At 37.6% G+C, this 26,058-nt stretch overlaps 4 protein-coding genes and 1 pseudogene across 12 annotated transcripts; all 5 read right to left on the reverse strand.

Moving 5' to 3' along the window:
• Positions 1–922: 922 nt before the first annotated feature.
• On the reverse strand, positions 923–10,236 carry LOC110749294 (1-phosphatidylinositol-3-phosphate 5-kinase FAB1B). 6 transcript variants are annotated; one of them, XM_021949370.2, is made up of 13 exons: positions 10,106–10,236; positions 9,689–9,835; positions 8,634–9,343; positions 7,570–8,304; positions 6,872–7,025; positions 6,349–6,693; positions 5,028–5,945; positions 4,591–4,922; positions 4,052–4,175; positions 3,798–3,968; positions 2,155–3,645; positions 1,504–1,770; positions 923–1,378 (listed from the first exon to the last, which is right to left on the reverse strand). In XM_021949370.2, the coding sequence occupies exons 3-13, from the start codon at positions 9,254–9,256 to the stop codon at positions 1,055–1,057; spliced, it is 5,484 nt and encodes a 1,827-aa protein (XP_021805062.2). In that variant the 5' UTR covers positions 9,257–9,343; positions 9,689–9,835; positions 10,106–10,236; the 3' UTR covers positions 923–1,054. The 6 variants fall into 6 exon arrangements, with proteins under 6 accessions (XP_021805062.2, XP_021805061.2, XP_021805065.2 ...); XM_021949369.2 differs by having other exon boundaries at positions 10,080–10,229; XM_021949373.2 differs by having other exon boundaries at positions 10,112–10,208.
• An 858-nt stretch (positions 10,237–11,094) lies between these two features.
• Positions 11,095–14,175, reverse strand: LOC110749247 (uncharacterized). 3 transcript variants are annotated; one of them, XM_021949316.2, is made up of 8 exons: positions 14,035–14,175; positions 12,807–13,528; positions 12,543–12,635; positions 12,329–12,430; positions 12,110–12,175; positions 11,952–12,017; positions 11,676–11,747; positions 11,095–11,547 (listed from the first exon to the last, which is right to left on the reverse strand). In XM_021949316.2, exons 2-8 carry the CDS (start codon positions 13,476–13,478, stop codon positions 11,206–11,208), a joined length of 1,413 nt encoding a protein of 470 aa, XP_021805008.1. In that variant the 5' UTR covers positions 13,479–13,528; positions 14,035–14,175; the 3' UTR covers positions 11,095–11,205. The 3 variants fall into 3 exon arrangements, with proteins under 3 accessions (XP_021805008.1, XP_088100537.1, XP_021805007.1); XM_088244411.1 differs by having other exon boundaries at positions 14,000–14,159; XM_021949315.2 differs by lacking the exon at positions 14,035–14,175 and adding an exon at positions 13,783–13,982.
• Positions 14,176–14,840: 665 nt separating this feature from the next.
• On the reverse strand, positions 14,841–17,486 carry LOC110749100 (E3 ubiquitin-protein ligase RSL1-like). 2 transcript variants are annotated; one of them, XR_002525565.2, is made up of 3 exons: positions 16,446–17,486; positions 15,247–15,422; positions 14,841–15,134 (listed from the first exon to the last, which is right to left on the reverse strand). XR_002525565.2 is itself a non-coding variant. In XM_021949119.2 (2 exons), the coding sequence occupies exons 1-2, from the start codon at positions 17,339–17,341 to the stop codon at positions 15,338–15,340; spliced, it is 981 nt and encodes a 326-aa protein (XP_021804811.2). In that variant the 5' UTR covers positions 17,342–17,486; the 3' UTR covers positions 14,841–15,337. The 2 variants fall into 2 exon arrangements, 1 of the variants encoding a protein (XP_021804811.2); XM_021949119.2 differs by having other exon boundaries at positions 14,841–15,422.
• A 2,142-nt stretch (positions 17,487–19,628) lies between these two features.
• On the reverse strand, positions 19,629–20,783 carry LOC110749176 (uncharacterized; annotated as a pseudogene).
• A 2,410-nt stretch (positions 20,784–23,193) lies between these two features.
• LOC110749175 (E3 ubiquitin-protein ligase RSL1-like) lies at positions 23,194–24,729 on the reverse strand. Its single transcript, XM_088244696.1, has 2 exons — positions 24,374–24,729; positions 23,194–23,497 (listed from the first exon to the last, which is right to left on the reverse strand). The coding sequence occupies exons 1-2, from the start codon at positions 24,727–24,729 to the stop codon at positions 23,194–23,196; spliced, it is 660 nt and encodes a 219-aa protein (XP_088100822.1).
• Between the last annotated feature and the right edge of the window lie 1,329 nt (positions 24,730–26,058).

Consider the following 26,058-nt stretch of genomic DNA (forward strand, 5'->3'; position numbering starts at 1 on the left):
ATTTGCAACTGGAAAATGGGCCGTTGCCCGATAACTCACCGAGGCGCATAGAATTTAGCTCTTGCCTGAGCTTATGATAACACGAGAGATTGAGACCTTGCCGATGCCTGAGCTTATCATTAGCTTGCTGCCCATGCCAATGAATTTAGCAATCAAAGCAAATATCACTTGTATAAAACTAAACGGCAGAAAACATTCATCAAGATACAAAATTTGGCAAATTTGGCGCCATCTGTCATTCAAAGAAAATAATTATGTCTTCCAATATTCCTTAGAAACTAAAAATTCTTTAAAACTACTTTGGATGTTGATAATCTTGATTGACCGTACGCAACAACATAATTGCACGTCTCCTTCAAACCAGTATGAAACAGCTTATGAGAATGTATATGTTTTATCGTTTCTAAACGGCTCCTGCACAAATAGATTTTTTTAAAAACATTATGACGGAAATTTTTGCGTGATTTCTCATCTTAGACCCCATTTCTCATCTTAGGGTTTAGGGATCATCACCACTGATTTAGTTTGTATAAATTATATAAACTAGTTTTTTTATATATTATTATTATAAATATGAACTAGTATAGACGTGTGGATCCAGGAAATTTGCTGTCAAGGAAACCGCTGGATCAACATCTAACAGTGGTCGTGCATTTAATATATACTTTCTCATTTTTACATTGGATTTGCCAAGTGATGGCTGAGCATCCAAAGATGGACTTTCCGAAGGGAATAGCCTGGAAGAGACAAAGATATCAACCTTGCTTTTTTTGGGTCTGAAGACAAAGATATCAACTTTGCTTAAGAAATATGCCTCACGAAAAATTCCTTGCCACGTCTTCTTATAAAGAAAAAGTTTTCACATATGCCTATATCAAAAGAATTATTAAAAAATTGGCATTGGGAGCAAGACAAAGAAAACGAGAGAAATTGAGGCATATTGGTATATAGCTTTGCAGTGGACATTATTCATTCAGCTCAGATTTTCACATATACAAGTAAAAGTTGTTGAGATTATTCGGCTTAAATCTCGACATATACAGGCTAAAAGGTGTCACGGCTCTCCATCACCCTGCGCATTTTCTTCGCAAAGTTCAGATTGGGACCTACTAGCAACGATCGTTACGGGAGACCACTGATCAGGTACCATGAGAAAATAAGTGGTCATAGCTTTCCTGAAACGTTTCTTGTACTGCTGGGGTGAAATCACAGTGGGAGACGCATTCTTTGGTCCGCCGAGAAGGCCTGAGGTCTTCACCCAAGTTTCAAGGTGCTTGTCCCATGTATATTGCCTCACAAAATCAATAATCCCCAGAACTAGCTCATCCTTTTCCTCATCCACGCCAACAAGTAATGAATAGTCCATCACATCAATTGACTGGCAAAATAGATGAAAGTATATTAGTAAAACATGGATGCCACAAAAATCACACAACAAAACACTAGGATTTCTGATTGCTGAGAAAATATTAATACCACGACAGGGAGTTAGATCTAACTTACAGCAAGGAATGCAGTATCATTCCAGACAGCTCTCTCTAGCAGCCGCTTTGCCTTGTTACCCACAAAAATTGGAGAAGTTGGCATTGCTTCAATCAGATTCTGGTCCAGTAAAACTTTATTGCTCCCACTTGTATCTGGATTATAACGTGATCGAGAAGATCCTTTGAGATCATAAAGCCGTGTGACATTCCGTCTAAATAACAAATTCTCCATTACTAAAACATCCATCTTGGACTCTTTCCCTCCTTTACCATGCTTCGATGAAACCTTAATGACAAAAAAGAAATGAAGAATGTGAGTTAGACTGAGATATAGTGAAAAGTAGTATATCATATTCAGGATTTCTTTTTATGGTGAAACTCTTTTTTGGGTTGCAAGTCAAAAGAATTTGGTTTTCTCAATAGAGATTAGACAAGTAAGAAAATCCACATGAAATGCAACAAGATGTCCAGATTGAGATGTGAAAATGAATGAGGTAAGATATACTAATTGATCTGATTATAAGTAGTTGCTAGTTCCATATCTGAACAAGAAAGCAGCAGCAGGAGAAGCAGTTAGTTACCAAGGCAAATGATAATTTTATAGCTCAGGTTATAACCTCAACATAAAGTCATTAAGCATTTTGGTGAAAGCAAAAGCAACGAAGAATACCTGATAAATACCCAGGATCTTTGCCAGGCAAGTCGGGCTTCGAGTACTAATTGACTCTGACAAATACTTAAAATAAGATGGTGCAAACTTGATAAATGACTCCAGCTCCGTCTTTGTAACTTGTTTGATGATGAACCGATCATCCAAGGTTTTTGCAAAGAAAACATTGCTCTTTCCACCCTGGGCCCCCCACTTCTTACAACGGCTAAGAGATCGCACAAAATCTATTTCCGAAGGGCAGCATATCCTCCTTAAAGCCTCAAAACGCGTTGCATAGTAACAAGTCACTGTATACTTCACCTTGCCAAGGGGGCCATCATCTGTAAAAGAAACTCTAGCATGTAAATCCTTTGACAAGAGTGAGTCCAAAGCCTGAGAGCTCCGTGACCGTGACGTGGATATGAGGCTCTCATCAGACGAACCAAGATTCCTGTAGGTCTCAGAAACTGCCTCGTCAAAAGAGGTAAGTGAGAGAAGATTTGCTGAATCAAAAAGCGGTAATGAGACTGAAGAATCCAGAGCATCTTTTGGTCTCTCAGACTCAGAGATCTGCAAATGGTAATCTGGCGAGACAATTGCATATGCAATAATACTAGTGGGTTCATCATCAAACACAGGGATAACAGTGTCATTAACACCAATAGGCAGTAGCAGCCTGGCACCACTTTGCCGTTCCAAATCCCGGAACAACGGAACATAGACAGGATTGCCCTCACCAATAAAGAGCTTCTGAGCATTCAAGGAAATATTTTTGTCGAATCCCTTAAGATGCAATGTAGAGCTAATAGAATGAGTTACCTGTACCCCAACTTGGTCAATGGTACAGTTCTGCAAATCTGAATTAGATGCAACTTTTCTTATTGCAGTTGGAGAATTTACTAAGGTTGAATCAGGAATAGAATAGCCATTGTCTTTAGGTATTGTACTAGTTGGATGACTTTCACCAGTCCAAGCTGCATCAAGGGTATCAGATAAATTTGCCACTGTTGGACACTCATCCCCTTCTGAGAGGGCCCTTCGTACACTTTTTCCAGATTCCAATGGATCAGATTTATCTATGACATTTGGAAAGGAAGGAGTGGAAAGATCAGCCTCATTACTATGATTCAGGTCCAGACCCATTTCAGTTTTGTTCTGAACCCCTCCAGGCGGGCTAAAGTAGCCAACATCTCCTCCTTGATTAACATTGATATCGGCCTTTGTTTCCAGAAGAGAGGAATCACAATTACTAACTCCTTTACCTGGCTTGGAGTTTGTATTTGTCTCAGCAAGCTTCTCCATAGAACTGAGAGGTTTCTCCTTGAGTTTCGGAAGGGAACTGCTCAAACCTTCCTGAAAACCTTTGTTACTTAAACTGGCAGCATGAATCAGGCGTTGGTCCCAAATGTAAGAGTGGAAAAGCAACTGCCTCCGCAATTTATTGATCTCGAGAATATCAATTGCAGGATGGCCAAACTTCACCTCCCTATGCATAACTTTTCGTAGTGATTCCTAAACAATGCCATGTCACCAGTGAGATAGCAAATAATGCAAATAATAGAACTTCCTTAACAAGTGAAAAAGGAAATGAAAATTTAATAATGCCGGGTAGACTTCGAGTACGAAGGAGCAGGTGGAATAGGGGTGGGATTCAAGTGAACTACCTCAAAGTCTTCTCTTTCCTTTTGAAGCATCTCTTCAAGTTCTGCAATTTGATGACTTGATTCAGGTGCTTTCTTACCACCATCCTGTGTCCCTGCAAGTGGTCTCTTCCCTAAAATTTGATTAAGAGCATTGCGCAATTCAGTAAATAGAAGCTCTGCCCGATGACCCACCTAGTAACACAAGATCAACAATCTCATAAGCACTGAGAAGTTTAGAATCACTTGCTATAGCAACTAAGATTTAAAAACTGCACCTCCTCTGCTTCTTTTTGTATCCATTCCTGATTATCATAGTAAAATTCGAGTTTGGATGGTGGCAGATAAACAGAATGAACATGAATTGAGGCATAGCTGAAGCAAGCAACCATTCTCCCGAAACTGTACACGTAAGAACAATAGGATAAGAAGATACCAAATAACGTTGCTTTAGTGTCTAGATGAGAACTTAGAAAGAACAAAAAGAAACAAAGTGATGCAACAGAACAAGTTTTTCTCTGAAACTAAAAGGTAAACTGAGAATGGTGACAAGATGTCTTGAAGTCTAGACCACTCAACCCAAGAAACCCAAATCAGAGCACCTTGAGTTAACAGTTATGAAACCACCCTGACTAACCTACAGATGTCTAAGCTGAGAAATTATGACAAAATTATGAATGTAGTGTCTATCTGGTACAATGATAAACAAAATTTCATACACGTCCTGACTGTTTTCTTCTTCAACATTTTCTATTTGGTGGGGTGGACCGAGACCGGTTAGTGCAAGTTTCAGCAGTTCATAAGGGAAAATACATACCCATAAAACCGAAGACAATCTCTGTGAAGGGAATGACCACAGGTTGCGACTCTGTTTGCAGCTGCATGATTTGAAAAGCTCAATTCCAAAAATTTCCCAAAAGATAAACCCCAAGCAGCATCTGACATGACTACTCTGCGAGTTGCTGGAGGAAAGCCATTGGTTCGAGGACATCTCAAGCACCTGTGCCACATCCAAATTTTGCCTTCCCTTTCCCCCGGTAGCAAAGTCTCTGGGAGTTTCTTAACAGATATTGTAAGGCTCCCTTGTCTGTGAGTATAACAATGAACATGCGCTTCTGATGGCATCCCACATGAACGACAAAGGTAACTCTAATAAAGAAGAATGACAACTTCGTGTTATGATAGTGCTGAAGAAAAATATATTTCATATCAACTTAGCAAAGGAAAAAGGTAATGATTGACAATAAAAAGTACCTGATCAAATAGATGATCTCGTAAGAACCTCCCCAAAGGCTTATCAAAACTTCCATAGTATTTGATTCGAAAGAGATGGGACCGTTCACAAACTGTTCCTTTCCACACACAACGTGTTGATAGGGAAACCAAAATGCTTTGGTGGTCAGAAGGTGACGGGGGAAACTCTTCCTTTGAAGATTCCACCTCCTCATTGTGAGTATCACTATGATTTTTTATGGATGTAAATTCTGGAGCCTCTCCAAGATTTGCAGCTAAAGCAACATTATCAGCATGGCTACTGCCACCACCATGTTCTAATGCCTCTGAGGCTCCAAAAGAATTAGAGATCAATCTATCATTGAACAAAGCTTCTCCAGCCTTATCTGTTTTGGCCAGGAAAGATTCTTTACAACCTATATCAATATTATTTTCAGAGGCACAAATTCCGGGGAGCTTTTTACGGTAGGAATCTCTGATATCCTCTCCCGGGTGAGACAAGGAACTGAAGGGAGATCTAGGTTCTACAGAGCCCGAGGAATGAACTCCAAGAAAAGCTTGAGAGCAAGCAGCTTTAGATGAGCAAATTGAATTGGCGCCTTCCATATTCAAAACGGGGTCAATATTGGTACACAAGTCCCTATCTGAAATTGAGCCTTTATTAGATTTCAGTAGTTCACTGCTAGCTTCGGGACCCTGAGGCTTGCTAGCTGCTGGGACACTAAAACCAGGTATTGTGGAAATAGACCTGTCAATACTTGATGGTTTATCGGGTAATGCAACAGTTATCACAGACTTCAAAGGAAGTTCTGGAAGTGAAGCACCTTCATCAGCTAGAAATGAAGTCTCCAGGGCCAAGTGATAAGCCGCAAAAACTCCATATTGGACAACATGTTTCACCTTCTTTAACTCATCCCCATTGGCACCACGGAGCAAAATCTGAAATAAATTCAATTCATCTGAATACTTCTGACTCTTCTTTTTCTAATTTTCTTAAAACAGAAAACAGATTAAAAGGAATTACTACTACAAATGCAAAAACAGGCATGCAATTGCAACCCCACAATCCATCAGTCCAAGCTAAGAACTCTATCTTACAATATTAACATCCTTGGTCGGTGATCCTATTAAGCTGATTAGAATTTCCTAGTCTCGGGTATATTGCTTTTGTGCTCCCACCTGGATATTAAATTTGTGTAGATAACCTAACTGAAAATACAGTAACTAGCCTATACATTCAAGGTCTAAGAACAAGAATAAGTGCCAGTTAATGCCCAAAATTTAAGCAGAATTTTGTATATCCACCATGTCCGTGTGTGATGTAATTATATTAATGACTTACAGTAACACCCAAGGGCTTCGGGCAACCCTCAAAGAACATTAGAGTCTTTGTCAATTTCTTCCCACCTTGCCCAGCACTGCCATGCACTTCAAGAAATTTCTCCACATGGAATATATCACAATACCCTAGTTTTGGTGATATGAGATGATCTATTGAAGGGACTATTTGTGCCCCAGTGCAGCGGGCTATTCGCTCTAGAAGTGGCCTCTTGATATTCAGAACAAGTGATATGTCTTTCGCAAGAAGGTAATCTTGAGCATAACGGGATACAGACTTCTCCACCAAAAGAACATTAGGGTGATGTGAGTCTATCTTTGCAACTGCCATCTTCAGATGATCCATTTCCTAAAATAGAGAATATAGTCCATCAGAAGAAGAAACCTCCCGGATTGCTAAATGAATGGTAGGATAAGTAAGTGACACAAAACATAGGCAGGGTTCAAACCCTTATCAAAACCCTATATATTTAAATCTTTAACTTACAAAGCCTAAATAAAGGGAAAAGGGAAAAGGTAAAATCAACCTGCTGCAACAAAGTATCAAAACTTGATAATAGATTTGAAACACGCTGATATTCCAAAGCTCCTCCAAGGATTAAAAAGCGTGGCTTTTCTATCTTTGATATCATTCGCCGATGAGCCACATTTTTCTTACAAACAACTCCTTTAACCACCATACTGAAGAAAATGAAATGGAAAGCCGTCAAAATTATGAAAATGGGTGATTTGTTACAAGAACATATAACCTTAATTAAGCCTTATTGCAATAAATGGTGGTGATGGAAGACATTAAGCGAACATTCAAGAAAGCATATAGAGCATCTATTCAGCAAAAACATATCATCCACCTCCAAGAACCTAAAAGTACGAATCATCAGTCTAACAGAATGACAAAGGCCATCTTCTTTTAATAAGCTTTCACAATGATATTTGTGTAGAATGGAAATCTCCATCTTGGACACATAAATGGTTCAATAACAGGAGATATGGTTAAATAGCTAAAGATTAACACTTCAGCCCAAATCGATAGCTAAAATATACTCATTGATAATAGAACCAACAAGAAATGCTTGCATAAGCATAAAAACAGGACTGTCACAAATATAAGCTAAAATTTTAGGAACCATTCTGAATTTGGTCTACTGAAATACTACAGCGAATGACGGTGCCTTAAGCTGCACTGCAATGTGAAAACATACACAAGACTTTAGATCAAAATTACCTCTCATTCCTACGCCCACAAGCTATGCATTTTACCTTCACATATCCCCCAGGATCCATTCCTCCACCCTTGCTTGTATCTGGTTTAAGGAGTGTGGCAGCCTCCCATGACAAAGATGTAATTATGTCCAACCAGCTCTCTTTGTTGTCTTCATCACCCAGAGGTAGGTTTTCAACCTGCAAAAGCTGAGCTACCAAAGCTCTAAAATGACCTTCCACCACATTCTTCATCGCATTCCTGTGCTCCTCAATTGACTTCTCTCTAGTACGATACTCCCCACTACCAAAGCTATTTGAAGAACGCAAATATCCCCACTCCCCAGAAGCACCACCAACACCACCACCATCATCATCGTCCTCATCAAATAAGACAGCTTCTCTCTCATCTTCCTCATCCTCAGGCTCTGGAGGGAGCCAAAGTAGCCCATTGTTCTCGAAGTCCACAGGTTCTGCATTTGTACTTTGCAGGTCATATGGAGAAGTTTCGCACTCATCACAATTATCGTGTTCATATGATTCTTCCCTGAGTTCCTGACTTCCCTCTACACCCTGTGTATTGAAACCCTCAGGTAATAAGGAACTCGTGTTATCTCCATCAAGATGCACATTGTGTGGTCCATAGACATTATCGAACTCCTCGATATTGACTGCACCATAATAGTCATTGGCATGAGAGAAATTACTTGGTTCTGAATCTAAACGATAAACGCCATAGTCATCATCCTCATCATCACTCCTGGTATCAAAGGATAAGTAAAAACAAGAAACTAATTACCTTATAAAGAATCAGATGTAAGAATATGAGAATACAGTCATTAATATGACCTAACACAATAAATGTCTCACGGGTAACATTCACCTTAGATGAAGAATGAATGAGTCAAATGATAGTTCACAGAAACAGAAACTCTTTATTCACTTTTCAACCCACAGTTTGTCTTCTTTATTCAGAAATACTCAAATATCTTACAAGGACAATTGAAAACACATGAAACTAGAGAAAATAATGCTGTATCAATTCGTGAAAGTACTCAGAAAAAAATATTCAGATAGGGCAGGAGATACCTGTTCATGCCAAAGCCAAATTGGTTAGGAGACGACTCTGCCATGGCTGCATCAGAACTAATACTCCTCTGAGATGTACAATTGTCTTGTGTGGCTGTAACTGAATCGATTTGGGGAGATGATTGATTAGGGCTAAGACCAGAAGTATACGGCACACGCTGGTAAGGTCCAGTCGAATAAGGGGTAGAGCCAATAGTGCTGCTACTACTGTGGCAGGTGCAGCTGGACTTGGTACTTGCCAAACTTGTCGCAGATGGTGATGGACTGAGGCCAGGGCTTTGTGCAGGGGGGCCATTATCAACTGTTGCTATCCCTTGCTCCCATTGCCTGAAGCAATAATTACAGACCCTAATCCTCTCCCAATCTTCCCTTCCAGCCCTTTGCTCATCAGATGGGGCAGGAACAGAGTTTGCAGTACACTTGGCACAGAAAACTCGGCCACAAAGTCGACAATGATGCCTCCGGTTAAATATTGTGAACTGAGAGTCACAGTCATAACATACCCTACAGCTCTGATCAGGCATCCAAAAGTCCCTGGACACATTGGGCGGCTCGGACCTCCTGGGGATCCAAGACTTGAAAATGTCAACTAACTCGGATAGTTTGTTGTCGGGGGTGCCCATGGACAACTACCCCACCCAAGCCCACTCATGATGAGAGGATCATTGCAAACTCTTCCCACAACAGACGACAAGTGGGTATGAATGCACCTGCTAAGAAATAAAAATCCAAAAGAAAACAAAGAAAATGAACCAATTGCAAAACACAACAAGATCACCACTTTATGAATTTGGAACTCAATAAGGTAGGCCTTGCTGATTGCTAAGAGCTCATTGAAATGAAAATGTACACATAAATGTCATCTTAACACTCATACTTGGATTGACAACTCCAAAATTCATAAACATAAAAAGAGAACCTGAGAATTGAGGTTTGCAGAGAAACTGAGAATTCAAAAAAAGAATTACCCTTTGTAGCTAGCAAAAGGGTTGCATGCAAAGGCACAACTTAAGCTTAATTTTCTCATGGTGTAGAAGAAAAGCAACATAAATTACCAGGACTAAGAGTTGCGAAGCAGCCAAATTCAATTCCCCATGGCGAAAGTCCCCAAATTCAGTGCTTTTCCGAATTGGAATTCTGAGAGACTGCAAACAATTACAGAGCTCAATCCCAAAATGCTTTCTTTCTTCAATTCAATTTATCTGTGTGCCAAACCAAACAACCCAAGCCCTAATCAATCAAACAAGGCGCAAAATCTTCGATAGACCCCACCAGAAATATAACCACGTCTTATATGCAGAATATATAAATGTTTTAATTTCGGCTCAAAATTGTTTGTTTATACAACGACAAACCTGCATATATTCGTTCATGGAAACTAACACGGAGCATAAAATATATAAACCACACAAAAATTAATATTATAATAATCATACGAAAAATTACAAGATAAAGAAAGACGAAATGTCAACCGCAACTGTAACTATAATTCCCCCCATTTTGGCGCTGCCATTGAAACTCTACTCTATATATCATGCCAAGATCCACCGACTTATTTAATGAATTCTCATGCAAATTTTTCTACCTTCTTCCTCTATCTTTTTGTCTTTTGTTGTTTGTTTTTGGCTTGTTATATTATTATTATTATTATTTTTAAAAATATATTGTTTTGGAATACTATTTTAATTTTTGTGTGGAGTGGTGGCACGTCGAAGAAGAAAAGGAGGGTTCTTTACTCATGAATCACCATAATAATTATTAATTATTTGCATAATATAATCAGAGCATGTGAAGATAAAAAGATAAAGGCATGTCGAAATTGAAATCAATTTAATTGACATCTGATAACTTTTTATATTAGAGATTGATTTATGATAAAACTAGAACGGTAGCACGTCATGCATGTGTGTGAGAAAAGATGAATGTGATTTTTGCCGATGGTTTTTATTTTGTTTTATTTTTATAAACGACAATGATTCATTGCTAATTTTTATCTTTCTTGTATTTATTTAAGTCAAATATGAGTCACTCTATAATTCGGTGGAATGACTTTTTTTATATATAAAAATGAAAGTATTTCTGCCTTCATTCATTCATGTGAGTCGAATATGATATTTTTTCTAATTAAGTGGAAAAAACCACATTAAATTCGGTATTTATAGCAAATAATTCATCCCAGATACCATTTTTGCCAATGGTTTTTAAAGCATATACGTCATCTCGATAGTCATTTTATTGAGTAGATGCCGAGCGCAAGGTCATTGGTCAAACAAGACAACACGTGACCAAGGCCACGTGATTGAACTGATCCAACTGCTACAAGTCAAAACTAAGCCATGAAATATGAACCATTGCTGGTGCATGCCTTTTTGATTCAGATGGTCATAGTGTTTGCCATGTGTGTGTTGAAAAGATGACAGATAACCCTACAGAATTTGATTTCTTTTGAAGGCCAAAGGACAATAAATAAATAAAATTAAATTCATGAAGTAGCAACTAACCCAATTTGCTAGAGAAGCCTAGAAAAAATAATAATAAGGGGGCAAAGGTTATATATATCTCTTGTTCTAAGTTATCTCGCAGCAAAAGAATGGTTCTTGGCTTCTTGTTTGACCTCAGGCAAGCTGCTGCTGCTGCTGCTGCTGCTGTTGTTTTGAACAAGGCCGCTATCGTTGAAACCGGTTTTCTTCCAATCATCAGAAGTAGGAGCTGGTGATGATGATGATTTTTTTTCTGTGGATATGGCATCAGCAAGAGCAATTGGCATAAGGCAGAGACCTTTGCTTTGGAGATGCTGCATTGCCTTGGTCACATCTGATTCCATCAGCCTCACTACTTGCTCTAAGGCAATTTCATTGAATGAAATGTCAGTTACTTGGCCAACTGACGGCAACAGCGACGAACCATTGGCACCCTGACATAGATTCACTTATCAGAACAATGATCAAGTTGTTCTTATTCCTAATTAGAACATGAGAGAGAGAGAGAGAGAGAGAGAGAGAGAGAGAGAGAGAGAAGAAAATTTAGAAGAGGGTTTGGCACCTTAGCTTGTTGAGTGTCTGTGATGAGAGGAACAACTGCTCCTGCAGCACCAACTCTGCTCATGCTTAGCACCTGCATATTGTCATATCAAGCACCAAATTATGGACACTGTGTAACAGAATTCAAAGTCTTCTGTTAATTGTGATTTTGTTCAATTTTTCAGACCGTATTGGAGTCAACCATCCACACTTTGGGAAACTGAAAATTGAGTTTCATGACAACCCTATTTCTGGAGCACCGAATCTAAACTGTTAATGAAAGTTCTCCACCATATACCTTGATTTGGAGCTGAAGGAATTTGACATACTCAATGATTTCATCAAGCATGGATGCCTTGTCAGTCTGCAAAATCACGAATCATATCAGCTCTTCTTTAAATCCAGCCACTATAAATTACACTGGCAACTGTGTCAGTGTGAGATGGAAGAGCTTACCCTGTTAGAATTCGGTACCAGTTCTTGCAGATTCTTCATTCTTTCAGCAATTTTTTCTCTCCGAAGCTGCAAATATGTGTTTTATAAGATGTAAATACTTAGTCCATTTAATTCCCAACCAAATTCCTTTGACAAGTGGACTTCAAATTCTAATGGTTCAGGTCTTGGAAACAGATAATGCATGAAGAAGCAAAACTTTATATGAATGACACAACTAACCCTTTCAGCAATACTGTGCGGATCAGTTGCCTGGCCTCGACGTGCCCTCATACGAGGCTTTCCAGTTCCAGTACATTCAGCAGAGGGGGTAGTTGATGTAGCCTGTATGTGAAAATTGTAAGTTCATTTTTTTACAATGCTTGATAGAATTAGGATTTCCTTAACTGATAAAACTCAAAAGTATCCAAGAGAACAGTGGAGCTAGGATAAGTACCTGCGGCAAAGACTGCAATCCAGACATTGCCATTGTAATCTGAGGCCTAGAAGCAAAAGAAGGCAAAGGATAATTTTGCAGGTCCTGCTTTCCCTTCAAAATTACACAAGCAACAGTCTTAAAACCATTTCACATACCAAAACTGTAAATAGATAATCACATCCCACCAAATATGAGTGAGTTAAAATATAATTTGTAGCTAGCCAAGTTTTTTCCCTAAAGCTTATAAATAGAAATATTAAGTTTGTGATCCTAGACTAATACCTCTGAGGTGACTAAAGCAGCCAAGTTATTGGGATCGTTGGGCATGGCATAAGTACCATTATCCCCATATTCACCTTTGAAGCCAAAGCTGCACATTCTGTGTTGTCCCATACCAGGAGAAAAAGAAGAAGGAACACCCTCATAAGATTGAAGAGGCCACAACTGAGAAATCGAAGAAAGGGTTTCGAAATCTCCATTGAATCTTTCGAAGATGGATAGTTCACGGTTGTTCCATACCACATTTTCCGGCTCTATGGCCGAAAGAGATTTTCTCACCATGTTACCATTCAAAGGCAGCTGCTCCAGAGAAGCAAGTGAGCAGGGGGTTACAATATCCACATCAAATTGCAGGCTCGGATTTTCAACTTTAAAGCTACCATCCACCTTTCCATTTGAGAGGTTTGGCTTGAAGTTTTTACCATCATCTTGTTCATCTGGCTCTAAATCATGAACAACGGATGAAGCATCTTGAGCAGCCAAGCTCTCCATACTGTGGTTTGAATTAGTCAGATATGTAGGTGAACTATTGTTGTCATCCTCATCCACTCCAGCTGAATTGAGAAGCATTTCATTTGGTTGCCCAGATTCACAACATCCCCAAGATGATCTCTCCTTCACATCTACATCTGACCATGAAGAGGAACTGAAAAATTGATTAAGATAGTTGTCCATCTTCAAAGATAAAGACTTTTCTTCCTCTGCTTATTTTATGCTGGCTGCACCTAAAGTTCATGAAAAATGGACATACAATTAGCTTAAAGACTTTCCTGTACATAAATTTACTGTCATGTTTTCCAATAAAGCCTAAGAAAATCAGCACTCTCTAAATCTATTATGAAATGAGTCTCTGAAATTCCTGAAAGATCCTAAATTTCGCAGGAACAAAACCCCAATCATACATTCCAGAAAACCCTACACAGATTTATTACAAAATTTGCATAAAGAGAACAGAAAAATATAAGACATACATATATACCTGGCCTTATAATCTAAATGGCAGCTAAATTAAACTCATGGGTTAACATATTGATCACATTATCTTCCATAAACCCAGTTGACAGAATTGGTTTCCAAGCGTGACAACAGGACACACAACATTCATACATATATATATATATATAAATATAAATTATATTATTTTTCAGAAAGAGAAAACGGTAAACAATAATGTGAGATCAAACATTGACACTCACCGAGAGAGAGAGAGAGAGAGAGAGAGAGGAATTACACTAAGAGAAGCCAAGAGAGTAGAAGCAACAGTTATAGTAGCAGTGTACAAAACTTTGAGCATCCAAAAGAAGAAAATTGATTAATTAAATAATTAATTAGACTCACAACTAAACCAGAAACCGCTCTTGTAGGCTTTTACATATGAAAAGCTCATTTATCCTTCCTCTTTTTTCCAGTATTCTTATAATTCTCTACTTTATTCCTATCCCTTTAAAGTTGTGGATGGTGTCAATCAGCCATTGGTCCACCTCAACAAGATTTCAAAGAATTTTCCTCTTAACTAGAACGTTACAGATTTTTCAATGAGCTTTCAAAATTTCCGTAAAGTTAGCCTCTTAATCGTCAACTGATGCTGATCAATTATATGTCCTCTGAGGTGTCCATGCAAATTGCAATGCAGCATCTATAGGGTTATTATGGTAATTTTAGTGGTGACAAGTTAACCATGCACCCCTGACAAAGCGGAGGGGTTTCGGTTCCTTTGGTTGGTAGTGGGGGAGTGCTTAGTTTCTCCACTTCCTTCTTCTTGTTGACCAAAACAAACCTTCCTTCCCATGCCACTTTATAGTTTATATTGTTCGTCGGGGGTATTTCAGTCATTCAATTAATATCCCAAAATATCCCACTAGGTTTACAAAAATCAGAGCCCATCAAGACTCTTGCTCATAGTTTTATATCTGGTTTTCATCATTTTATATGCTTTTGGAAGTTTGCCGCTTAATCGTCAACCAAATGTCTAAATTTGAATAACTTGAAGCTCAAACTTGGTTTCTTTCTGACTGATTGTTGGGTAAATATAGTATATTTTCATGGAACGATTTGCCAACTTGATCATTGCTCATTCAATGGGTGAGGGACTTGTTTTTCCCCCTTAAAAAGGAGCATCACTTTCATTTGGCGAAAGAGCCTCAAACAAACTTGTAAAAAGCAGCATAAACTATACTCAGTGGAAGGCCTATATTGCCCCTCATGGATTAGGTACCGCAACCATAGTGACCTTTTGGAAAGGTTGAGCTGTGGAGAGGATGGGTAGGATTGAAACACCTGAAGCATCTGCAAGACTTGACGGTACCGAAGTAAACTCTCCGACTGCTTAAACTTAAAAGAGAAATGCAGATATATTCAAACCGAGCTCAAATCCGATGAAAAGCTAACTGGAACTTTGAAAATGTTTAATTGGGCATGGAGGTATCAGCTATTGTTATCCCACCTCTTTTGGGACTGTAGAATTTTCTCATACATGTATTGATTGATGATTTGCAACATTTAAAGTATCATCATAATCTATGTTGTAGAACATGTCAACGCCCCCTACAATTGGGACAATTGTGGCCATGATTGGCTTTTAAAATTTTACCGCATCTGTAGCAGAAAGCTGTTTTGCACCTGCAATCAACACATAATAAATGGAAATTCACAGGGAATTCAAGGATTCATTGAACGAAACAAGTCAGAGTAATTGTACAGGGCAAATTTCAGCAGAACAATGGGGTGTAGCTATATAAAGTTCTGAAAAATAGAAAGCTTCATACACAGTAAACTCAAAATTTAGTTCATAGACTGGTCACATAAAACAAGAAGAAAATTTTGCAGCTAAAAAAGTTAGGAAGTGCTGATCTGAATTTAAGAAAGGATTTATTTCCTATCTTGTTCGTTTGAACAAAGATACACAGTTACTATGCTCATCCATTGTGACAACTCCAATTCAGTTCACTGCTTTTCACAAATCTATTCAAATGTGTCAAGGCATGGCTGCCTTATTTTTACAGACTCCCACTTTAGACCTCCAGCTAGCCACTTCGAAGGACAAAGACAAAGGACTCTAAAGATGGGAGCTTTAGCTCGAACTCAATTGTTGTTTGAGAATATTACCTTACTAGGAATTAGCTATTATAGGGTAATCGTACTCAAATTCATACCCTGGTCTGTGGACCTTGTACCACGTTTCAAGTACCGAGAACAATCAAGGTAAACAGTTTTGAATCAAGTCAATTTTAGGGAGACAGAAATTGCTGTTGACAGAGGTTGATTGAGATAAAGAAGTGAGGAGTCTACTTTATAGCTTTGATGCTTATTACAGCAAATTCAGGGCAAATCGTATGTGTAGCCTCATAAAGACGTACTAATTAGTTTTCTTTATCCAATGCATTTTCCCAGCAATGCATCTAACTTAGATGCATCCAACAATAGTGAGCAAACATGATAGCATAATCATCCTCAAGGGGATTTTTATACAACAGGCATGGAGTGGCAAAGCAACTCCAACTGATCTTTTATATTATAAGGTAGAACCAACAACGAAATTGCTAATTCACGTGAAAAAACCATGTAATAATTTCAACAAAAGATAACATATATGGGTATAAATCAAATGCGAAGACTTTGAGGAAAAATAGCAGATAAACTGACCTGCACATCATGAACATGCAACCCTCCGATTTTTCCACATAGAACTTACAATTGGGGCATCTTCTCCATTGTTTCTGCTGCGCAAGGTTCTTCAACATGACAGCTTCCTTTTCCCTCTCATCCTTATTCAACTTCTGAAATTCTTCGCACTCAATCCCCTCGTGCCAAGGAACCTTACACTGGGCACAGAACATTCTCCAACAATTGAGGCACTGTGATTGCCTTATAACCTCTTTCCCATCATCAATCAACATAGCAGAGCAATCCTTATAGGGACAATAAAACTTCTCAGACCCAAGAATCACACTCTCACACAACACACTTCCCCACCTATCAAACACCTCAGGGGGCAGAATTGGTCGACAATACTCGGCCTCTAGCAACCCTTTACAATCAGGAACAGGACACCTAATGTTTGTGATGTTCTCTTGAAGCTTCGAGGCCACGTAGTTGACCGTACAGTCAGTACAATAACCATGGCTGCAATTTTCTACCCCAAACAACTGGTTTCCGGGCTTGGTTTCAACACAGATTTCACAAACAAAAGATGGGTTTTCCTTGGAATTGGAAGATTGCCCAGCTTCGGTCACAGAAGGACCCGTAAAGGGCTTTGTTCGTTTTCCGAAGGGGGTGTTTGAGGGTTTAAACCTAAGAATTCTAAGCTCATCGTCATCGTCGTAAAAGTCTAGAGTTTCATCAGAAAGGTCGATAAAGTTACCTGCTTTGATCGATTGAAGGCCTCTTTCCTCTTCCAAGTGCTCTGCTGAGCGCTTCAGTGAAATGGGTGTGAAGCAAAAGGCATCGTCGTCTTCAATGTTCACGATCTCAATTTGGGACTGAGGCTGAGACTGAGAGTGAGCCACTGTTTTCTCCATCTTTGGTTTCCTTGTTCTCATTGGAAACTTGTCGCTGAGATTTAGACGCTTTTGGACTCTCACTCTGCAATTTCAATTTGAGTCGTCCTCCTCTTCCTTAATGTGCACGCTACTCTTGTTAATTATGGTTAACTTTTTAAATTCCACAATGGTGACGCAGAGGATTATCAGTCCTGGGATCTCTTTTAATCAACGACAATTAATCAAGCACAATGTTATTATTTTATTGGTTACATATTCTGGGTTGGATTCTGGTCAATCAACCTAAAAATTACTATTCTTTTAAAAAAACTATAGAAAAGACAGGAATTCTTGCCGTGCTTTGTGGAGTGTGACACATCGTGATAGAATGAAGTTGGGGAGATCGAATTCGAGATCATTAGTATATAAGTCAAGACTCTTTTTTCGTTGGACTAAACTCCACTAGCAAGTATTCATGAATATTACTTGACATGTGTGTAAAAATAATTCATAAAAAATATATATAAAAAAATTACCACACACATGTCAAATTGGTGTGACACATCCACATAGAAATCTAAGGATTAATGAATGCTACTCGACACAAGTGCAAAAAATAGTTTATCTAATGCAAAAAAAAAAAAAAAACACTTATATACACATGTCAAACTGTTATTAGTGGGAATGTAGGAGAGAAGACAAATATTTTCCTTATAATATGAGCTCATTGATCAATTAATTTTGTTTTTTAAAATAGAATTCTACAAAGCTATTTTTATAGTAAGAAATAATTCATATGCAACAAAGTTACGACATTATAATAAATTAGCTAAAATTAGTTATCAAACTCACAACAAATTTGTATCCATCATTGCATTCATTTCATTCAACCCTTGAATCTCCTCTAATTATGTGAAAACAACCACCACTAGTTAAATTATATGAAGTACTTTTGTTTAAAGTAACTTTATTTATATGAAAGATAGACACATGAAAGACTCTTTGTTTTTTTATATAATTAATGGGGAATAAAACATGCATTCTCTAATCCACTTTGTCTCCCTTTATTTTATAAAAACCTTCCCACACCAATGCAAACGCAGTCTAATCCAAAATCCCTACCTCACAAGGAAAAAGTGACTTTATACGGTAGACTTTTTTTTTGGTAAGGACAATGATTCCCTCATTGTTCGTACTCGTTGCTCACTAGTGTAGCTCATTCAGAAGTAGACACGTGTTTTTCTTTCTTATTCTAAATATAGAGTTAATCGTCTTATTAGTTTCTAAACTTAAACCTAATTTGCATTTGAGTCTCTCAATTTCCAAAATCGTTCTTGTGGTCCTTCAACTTCAGTTTCGTTAGGACAAATGGTCATGCCATCAATTTGTTAACTTTTCTGTTAAATGCAAGGGCAAAATAGCATTTTTGTTTCAAGATTGATTAAAATATGAATAAAAAATTAAAATTAAACTCTATCTCACCCCCTCTATCCCGATTTCTACTCCCCCAAACTTGATTTATCTTTTTTTTTTTTGGTTGGTTTTTTTTATTTGATTATCTTTTATTGTTATTTTAAAGATATGAGTTTTATTCATTTTTTTGGTTTTAATATAAAAATACCATTTTGCCCTTGTATTTTACAGAAAAAGTTAACAAAATTGACGGCAGGACCATTTGTCCTAACGAAAGTGAAGTTAAAGGACCACGGAAACGATTTTGGAAATTGAGGGATTCAAATGCAAATCGGATCTAAATTCAAAGACTAATAAATCGATTAATCCCTAAATATATATTTCATTTCACAACATTATTTTCTCAGTTGAATGCTATTTTGTCTTTTTATTTTTGGTTTAACTTTCCTATTTATTTTTTCTTTCCCCAAATAAAGCAAGTCATTCTCTCTTGTCTTTCTTGTAATTTCTTCTTTGATTTGCTTTTCGGGTTGATTAAAAAGGACTTTTGAGGTTAAGGTTAAAGAGGCCCAAGTGGCTGAGTTGGGGTTCTTTTTCAATAGGGATGTGGGAGGCAGTGATTGAGAAAAAAAAAGAGTTGAGGAAAATTAAATGAAAACTGAAATGGATTTTTGCAATAAGAAAAAAAAAACAAACAAACACGTGTCTGTTGATCAAGCCAAACACAAACACATTGAGGCCCACAAAATGGCAACCAAACCTGTGCTACAAAATCAGATAGCCCAAGGGAAAAAAAAGGACATTGTTCCCTTTATAAAAAATGTATAAAAAAAAAAAAAGGTAGGCCCTTCCCAGTGAAAAGAAAAGATTGGCCATGTTTCATTAATTACATTTAAAGAAAAGAGAAAGTAATTTGAATAAGGTAGGTATCGAGTCAAGTGTGCATGTATTCGTACAAGGATTGTTCCAATTCTTCCAAGAATACGAGGGTTCTAGCACCAATGATATAAACAAAGTATTCTTCCAACATTAGACGTATTTTGTCGTAGTACGAATTAGAGTGAGGTCTGGATTTGTAGAAGAACGCACGTCCACACCTGCAAGCAACCACCCGAATTGGAAATCATCATTGTACACGTAGATATATGTCATTATACGTAGATACTAAATTAGTAGATACTTTCTTCGTAGGTTTTGAATGAATATATTAACGACGAATGAGAATGTATCTACAATTTTGTATCTGCGTACATGTTCAATTTCAAACTAAGTATATACTTCAACTCAAATTAAGCCTAATTTCCCAACTAGTTGCAGCAATCATAGAAAACTATATTATTTTTTTATTTGTGTGTGCGTGCGTGTGTGTTTTTTGGCTATATAGAAAACTAATTTAATCTGCGGAAAATCTTGAATTAATTAAGCAGCAGAAGTACCATAGACTATAACTTACCTGCATTTCATGACGTTGCACCCATAAGATTTTTCTATATAGTATTTGCAACTTGGACACCTCATCCAGTTCATTTCTTTGGCAAGCTCCTCCACCATCTGATCTTGATCTCCATCACTTAGTTTCTGAAACTGGGCACAATCAAACCCTGCATGCCAAGGAACCTTACAACTAGGGCACAAATCTCTCTTGCAATGAGGACACTCTGCTGCACACAAAGACAATTTGGCGCCATTCTCATAAACCAACAGGGCTGAGCAATCCTTGAAGGGACAGTACAAGTACTTGTCAGTCTTAGACCCCATAACCACAGCTTCACATAAGGCATTCCCCCACCGATCAAAAAACATCGTTAGGGAGAATTCGACAGCAGTGCTCAGGGTCTAGCGTGCCCTGGCAGCCTGGCACAGGGCACATAATGGATGTCACATTGTCCTGGAGCTTGGACACTACGAATTTGACAATGCATTGGTCGCAATAAAAATGGGTGCAACCCTTCACCTTGAATGAGTCTTGCAGATGGTTTGGCTCAAGGCAAAAATCACATGTAAAAGTGTTTGGATTAATCTCGTCATGTTGGTTATGAGCCGATCCTGCCGAGTTCTTCTTTGGCTGTTGAATTTTCTTCCCTTCCATGATTCAATTACGGTGATTGATCTTGGGATGTTGATGCCAAAAATTAGGGCAAGAACATGTACGTTCTAGTTTGCTATTCCTCCTCTTGTTGCTTCGTGCGTACGTTACTCCTCCAGACAGGTGAGTGGAAACTCTTAATTAGGTTAAATAAAGCAGTCTTGGTATTTTGTGTTGGTGTTAAATTCAAGAATCCTTTCCTCGGTCAATAAGGATTTTAACCTTTTTTAGTGGCATTTTTTGTACTTAACAAAAATAAAAATAAAAGAAAAGCAATACATTATTATTCTCCCTGAAATCGCAAATTTCCCAACATGCTTCAGAACAAAACATTTGTTCCCTTTCTTTTATAAAAACCTTCCCACACCAATGCACAAGAACAAGCTACAGGTTCGACAAAGTCTAATCCAAAATCTGTATTGAATCTTGCATTTAGGATAGTATAAAAATAAAATAAAAAAAAGGAAGGTCCACTGAAAACACAAGATAGAATTGGCAAGGGGACCCAAAAAAAAAGGAGAAAATCCAAATCAATAACCACAATTTAATAACTTACAAATGGGGGTTCTAGCACCAAAAATAAAAACAAGCAAGAAGATATAATTAAAAAAAATAAGTTGGGGTAGACTAGTATTATGGGACTAGTTGTATTTGGGAATGTTTGTTAATTGAGCTGCATTAGGTTTATTGTTGTAATTAGAGATGGGCTTGATGTTTTGAAAATGGTTTTGAGGGGCTAATTAAGAATGATAAAACCCTATAATTATAGAGATTTTCTATTTAAACCCTGCACTTCTCTTTGTTCACCCCAATACTTAAATTATTAAGCTATAAGTTTTATTATTGTGTAAAAAGACAAAAAAGGTCATCCAACTTAATAATTAACCCTAGTACATCTATACACACACCCCACACACCCCAACTTCCCCGTTTATAAACTCACTCTCTCTCTCTCTCTCTCTCTCTCTCTCTCAACTCAACAATACCTAAGTGTTGGAATTCCAATTATAGTTCTTGGAGAGAGGTAAAGTTGTTCTCTTTCTCTAGAAAGTATTAAATTTCGGGTTTGGGGTTCCATTTGTTTGTGTTTTTTTTCTGCTGGGAACAAAGAAAATTGTGGGGTTTAAATATAAAATATCTTTTATTTATTTATTTATTTATTTTTTTTCAGTTTGGGGTGTATTTAAGGGTAGTTTGGGAAGATAGTGAGGTTTTCTTAGAAATTGTGAAAATTTAAATTAAAAGATGGGGTGAACTAAGAGAAGTGTGGGGTTCAAATAGAAAATTTCTAATTATATACGATAAAAATGACTTGGGTCGAAAGCTGCATTAGGCTAAAGTCCAGGGGAGCATAAACAAAGTTTCCCCTTGAAAATAGAGGTGATTCACATTAGCAAAATTCTTTCCAACAAACTAAATCACCAAAGTTGCAACCTCTTTCTTTTTGTCTTTAGAACTGACAAGTTGACTTTACTCTTCAAAACATTTAATTTTGTGTTGAAAAAATAAAACATACACTAATTATTTTCAAATAATAAATATATAAACTTTCTTCACATATTTTCGTAAATTTTTTTTCCATAACAATGCATTAATTGAATTTAAGACTCTATTGGGGCACAAATTATTAAAGTAACAAACAAATCTTTTCAAATTGTCACATAAGTCAACAAACTTCAATTTGAAGAGTTTAATTACATTAATTAAAGAAAAGAGAAAGCAATTTTAGTAAGCCATCTATCGAGTAGAAGGATCGTTACTATTCTCCTTTCAAGAATATATGTATTTCTTTCAAGAATATACGTATTTCTTTCAAGAATAATATACGTGTTTCTTTCAATGATATACGTGTTTCTTTCAAGAATATATGTGTTTCCTTCAAGAATGATATATGTGTTTCTTTTAAGAATATACGTGTTTCGTTCAAGAATATACGTATGTCTTCTTTCAATCCAAGGATATACGTATTCTGTCGTAAAAGGAACAGCTGGGTTTGTTGTATAAGAACTCACGTCCACACCTGCAACAACCCAAACTGGAAATTATCATCACTCATACTAATCAATTTTGATGGCGACGGGGCTTTAAAAACAAAACAAGGGGGCATTTAGATTTTCATATCATTGAATAATAAGATGACGTTTTAGATACTTTGATTCATAGTTTTATGAATGAGAATATCAATAATGAATTTGAATGTATCTACGTATATATTCATAATATCTTAAAACCAATTTCAAATTAAGTAACACTTGATCTCAAATTAGGCCTAATTTCAAAACTAGTAGCTACAATCATAGAAAACTACGTTCTTTTTTTCTTTTTCTGTGGTTTTTTTTTCCGGCTCTATAGAAAACTAATTTATCAATCTACAGAAAATCTAGAATTAATTAAGCAGCAAGAGTACTATAATCTACATAACCGACCTGCATCTCACGTGGTTGCACCCAAACGATTTTTGAATATAGTATTTGCAACCTGGACACCTCGTCCACTTCATTTTTTTGGCAAGCTCCTTGACCATATCATCATCACTTAGTTTCTGAAACTGGGCACAATCGAATTCAGTATGCCAAGGAACCTTACAACTAGGGCACAACTCTCTCTTGCAATGAGGACACACTGCTGCACACAGAGCCCGTTTGGTGTCATTCTCATAAACCAACAGCGCTGAGCAATCCTTGAAGGGACAGTACAAGTACTTGTCAGTCTTAGGCCTAGTTTGGGATTGCTGTCACTTTTAAAAAAGTTGCTTCTGCTGTGCTTTGAAAATAATTAGCTGTAAAGTAAAGCAACTCCATGTTTGGTAAACAATATTTTTAAAGTGCTGTTAGTACAAAAAGCAGTGTAAAAGCGTTTGGTAAATTTTAATATAAAATTGTTGTAACTGTGAATAATGACTAAAATAGACATGATGTTAAAAGTGTTATGTACTAATCATGTGGTGGTAGTTGTAGTGATGGAGTGGAGGTGGTGGTGGTGATGAAGGTGGAGTTGGTGGTGGTGGGGATGGCGGTTGTGGAGGTGGTGGTGGTGGTGGTGGCAGTGGCAGCATGGTGGTAGTTGTAGTGATTGAGTGGAGGTGGTGGTGGTGATGAAGGTGGATTTGGTGGTGGCGGAGGATGAGGAAGAGGATGTGGTGGTGGTGGTGGTGGTGGTGGTGGTGGTGGTGGTGGTGGTGGTGGTGATGTTGGTTGTGGAGGTGGTGGTGGATTTGGTGGTTTTGGAGGAGGTGGTGGTTGTGGTGGTGGTGGTGGTGGTGGTGGAGGATGAGGAGGAAGAGGATTTGGTGGCGGTGGTTGTGGAGGTAGTGAATGTGGTGGTGCAAGTGGTGGAGTTGGATGTGAAAGTGGAGGTGGTGTCATTTTTTAAAATGAATGATGGTATTTTGGGAATTAAAAAAATTCATTAAATGTTCATCTCTGCTTCTTTTGAAAGCAGCTTTGAAAAGCAACCCAGAGCCTGCTTTTAAAAGCTGCTGTCAAAAGGCCATTGTTTTTAAAATAATCGGGATATTTTCTTTTTACCAAACACTTTAAACTGCTTAACTTTAAAGTGAAGCAGGTTTTTGGCGAAAAAAAGCAATCCCAAACGGGGCCTTAGACCCCATAACCACAGCTTCACACAAGGCACTGCCCCACCGATCGAAAACTTGGTTTGGGAGAATTGGACGGCAGTGCTCCGGGTCTAACATGCCCTTGCAGCCTGGCACAGGGCACATAATGGATGTCACATTGTCTTGGAGCTTGGACACTACGAATTTGACAATGCATTGGTCGCAATAAAAATGGCTGCAACCCTTCACCTTGAATGAGTCTTGCAGATGCTTTGACTCAACGCAGAAATCACATGTGAAAGTGCTTGGATTAATATCATCATGTTGGTCATTGATTAATAATATCGCCAATCCCACAACCTTCCTTTGGTGTCGAATTTTCTTCCCTTCCATGATTTAATCTTAGTAATTGATTAATATCTTGGGACGTCGATGCCAAGAATACGTATCTTCAAGGCAGACCGTGAGTGGGAACTCTTAATTATAGGTTAAATAAGTCTCGGTATTTTTTGTTGGTGTTAGGTCAAGAATCCTTTCCTTGGTCAACTGGGACACCGTATTAGACTCTGGATAGGAGTAACTACTAGTCAATGTTAGTCGTTTGGTGTCAACTTGTATTATTTAATTACCTGACTATTTAAAAAGGTTTGGGCTTTTAATATTTTCCTTACCTAACTAATTAAAAGCATCCACAATGGACTCCCTAAACCACCTCCTTAGAGAAATTTTAGGAAAGAATTGTAAAAATACAACTCCAACCATGCTCCCTATTCACCTCCTAAAATAGAGAGACCTCTAGGAGCTCCTAAATCTGAGGAGAGAGAAAAGACTCCTAATGGCTCCCTATAATTTAATGCTGCTTTATTTAATGAGTATTTCAAACATTTATTTAATGCTAACTAATTTTTATTTTATTTTTTAATAGAGATGGACCAATCAAAAAAGAGTTATGGCATTTATGACTCCCTAAACTAGAGAGCTCCTAAAATAACTTTTATATGTTTTTAGCTAAAATTTAACTAAAAAATATAGAGCATGATTGCGGACGACTCTAATACAACCCACACACTCGGTTTAGATAATACACACTTAATTATAAGGCTATGAAAAACAGAACACACGTTCTACGTGAAAAATCAGATGCTATATTCATTTTCTTCTCCCTAGGATTCTTCTCTAGCATCTTTTCCAATGGTTATTCTCTTCACTCTTCTCCAGGTATCCATTTCTCTCTCTCTCTCCAATATGTTTTTCCTCTTCACTCTTCATCTTCTGCTCTACTATCTTCTTCATAGGCTATTTGGTGACTGTTTGTGGAAAACACAAATCAATAATTTGTGTGGTGGTTTTTTTGTTTGAATTTCGAACACCCAAGTTTGCAGCTTTGCTTAGTGTTGAAATTCGTTCTTGCCCATTTATGTTTGTCTCGATTCAAAGCTCAACCAAACAACATGGATTGGATTATGTCTAATCCTACTACAGCTAAGTTGGATTGGATCATGCCTGTGATCCTACTAAACCTTTAACTAAGCATTGGTGGCAGTAAAAATGGGCACAACCCTTATGTTGAATGAGTTTTCTAGATGGGTTGACTGGACACAAATATCACTACTTAAGTTGGGTTTGTGTTGTTTTCGGGGTTTGAAGACTGCCCAATTTTATATGATCATTAAAGCATTCAGCTTTGTGAAATCATCATCATTTTGGTTCTGTTTCTGTTTC

The sequence above is a fragment of the Prunus avium genome, chromosome 7 (assembly GCF_965620075.1).
Source record: "Prunus avium chromosome 7, drPruAviu1.hap1.1, whole genome shotgun sequence".
Taxonomy (NCBI): Eukaryota; Viridiplantae; Streptophyta; class Magnoliopsida; order Rosales; family Rosaceae; genus Prunus; species Prunus avium.

What these genes read in the sequence shown, in the direction of transcription:
- LOC110749294 (XM_021949370.2), bottom strand. Translation starts at nt 9,256, where the DNA reads ATGGGCACCCCCGACAACAAACTATCCGAGTTAGTTGACATTTTCAAG. An exon ending in GAGATCATCTATTTGATCAG is followed by an intron (nt 4,923 to 5,027) that starts GTACTTTTTATT and finishes CTTCTTTATTAG; the next exon opens with AGTTACCTTTGTCGTTCATG. An exon ending in AGGAAAGAGAAGACTTTGAG is followed by an intron (nt 3,646 to 3,797) that starts GTAGTTCACTTG and finishes GGCATTGTTTAG; the next exon opens with GAATCACTACGAAAAGTTAT.
- LOC110749175 (XM_088244696.1), bottom strand. Translation starts at nt 24,729, where the DNA reads ATGGAAGGGAAGAAAATTCGACACCAAAGGAAGGTTGTGGGATTGGCG. An exon ending in GTTATGGGGTCTAAGGCCCC is followed by an intron (nt 23,498 to 24,373) that starts GTTTGGGATTGC and finishes ATCCCAAACTAG; the next exon opens with GCCTAAGACTGACAAGTACT.
- LOC110749100 (XM_021949119.2), bottom strand. Translation starts at nt 17,341, where the DNA reads ATGAGAACAAGGAAACCAAAGATGGAGAAAACAGTGGCTCACTCTCAG. An exon ending in TGCATGTTCATGATGTGCAG is followed by an intron (nt 15,423 to 16,445) that starts GTCAGTTTATCT and finishes TGTTGATTGCAG; the next exon opens with GTGCAAAACAGCTTTCTGCT.
- LOC110749247 (XM_021949316.2), bottom strand. Translation starts at nt 13,478, where the DNA reads ATGGACAACTATCTTAATCAATTTTTCAGTTCCTCTTCATGGTCAGAT. An exon ending in GATTGCAGTCTTTGCCGCAG is followed by an intron (nt 12,431 to 12,542) that starts GTACTTATCCTA and finishes TTTCACATACAG; the next exon opens with GCTACATCAACTACCCCCTC. An exon ending in TCCTTCAGCTCCAAATCAAG is followed by an intron (nt 11,748 to 11,951) that starts GTATATGGTGGA and finishes GACAATATGCAG; the next exon opens with GTGCTAAGCATGAGCAGAGT.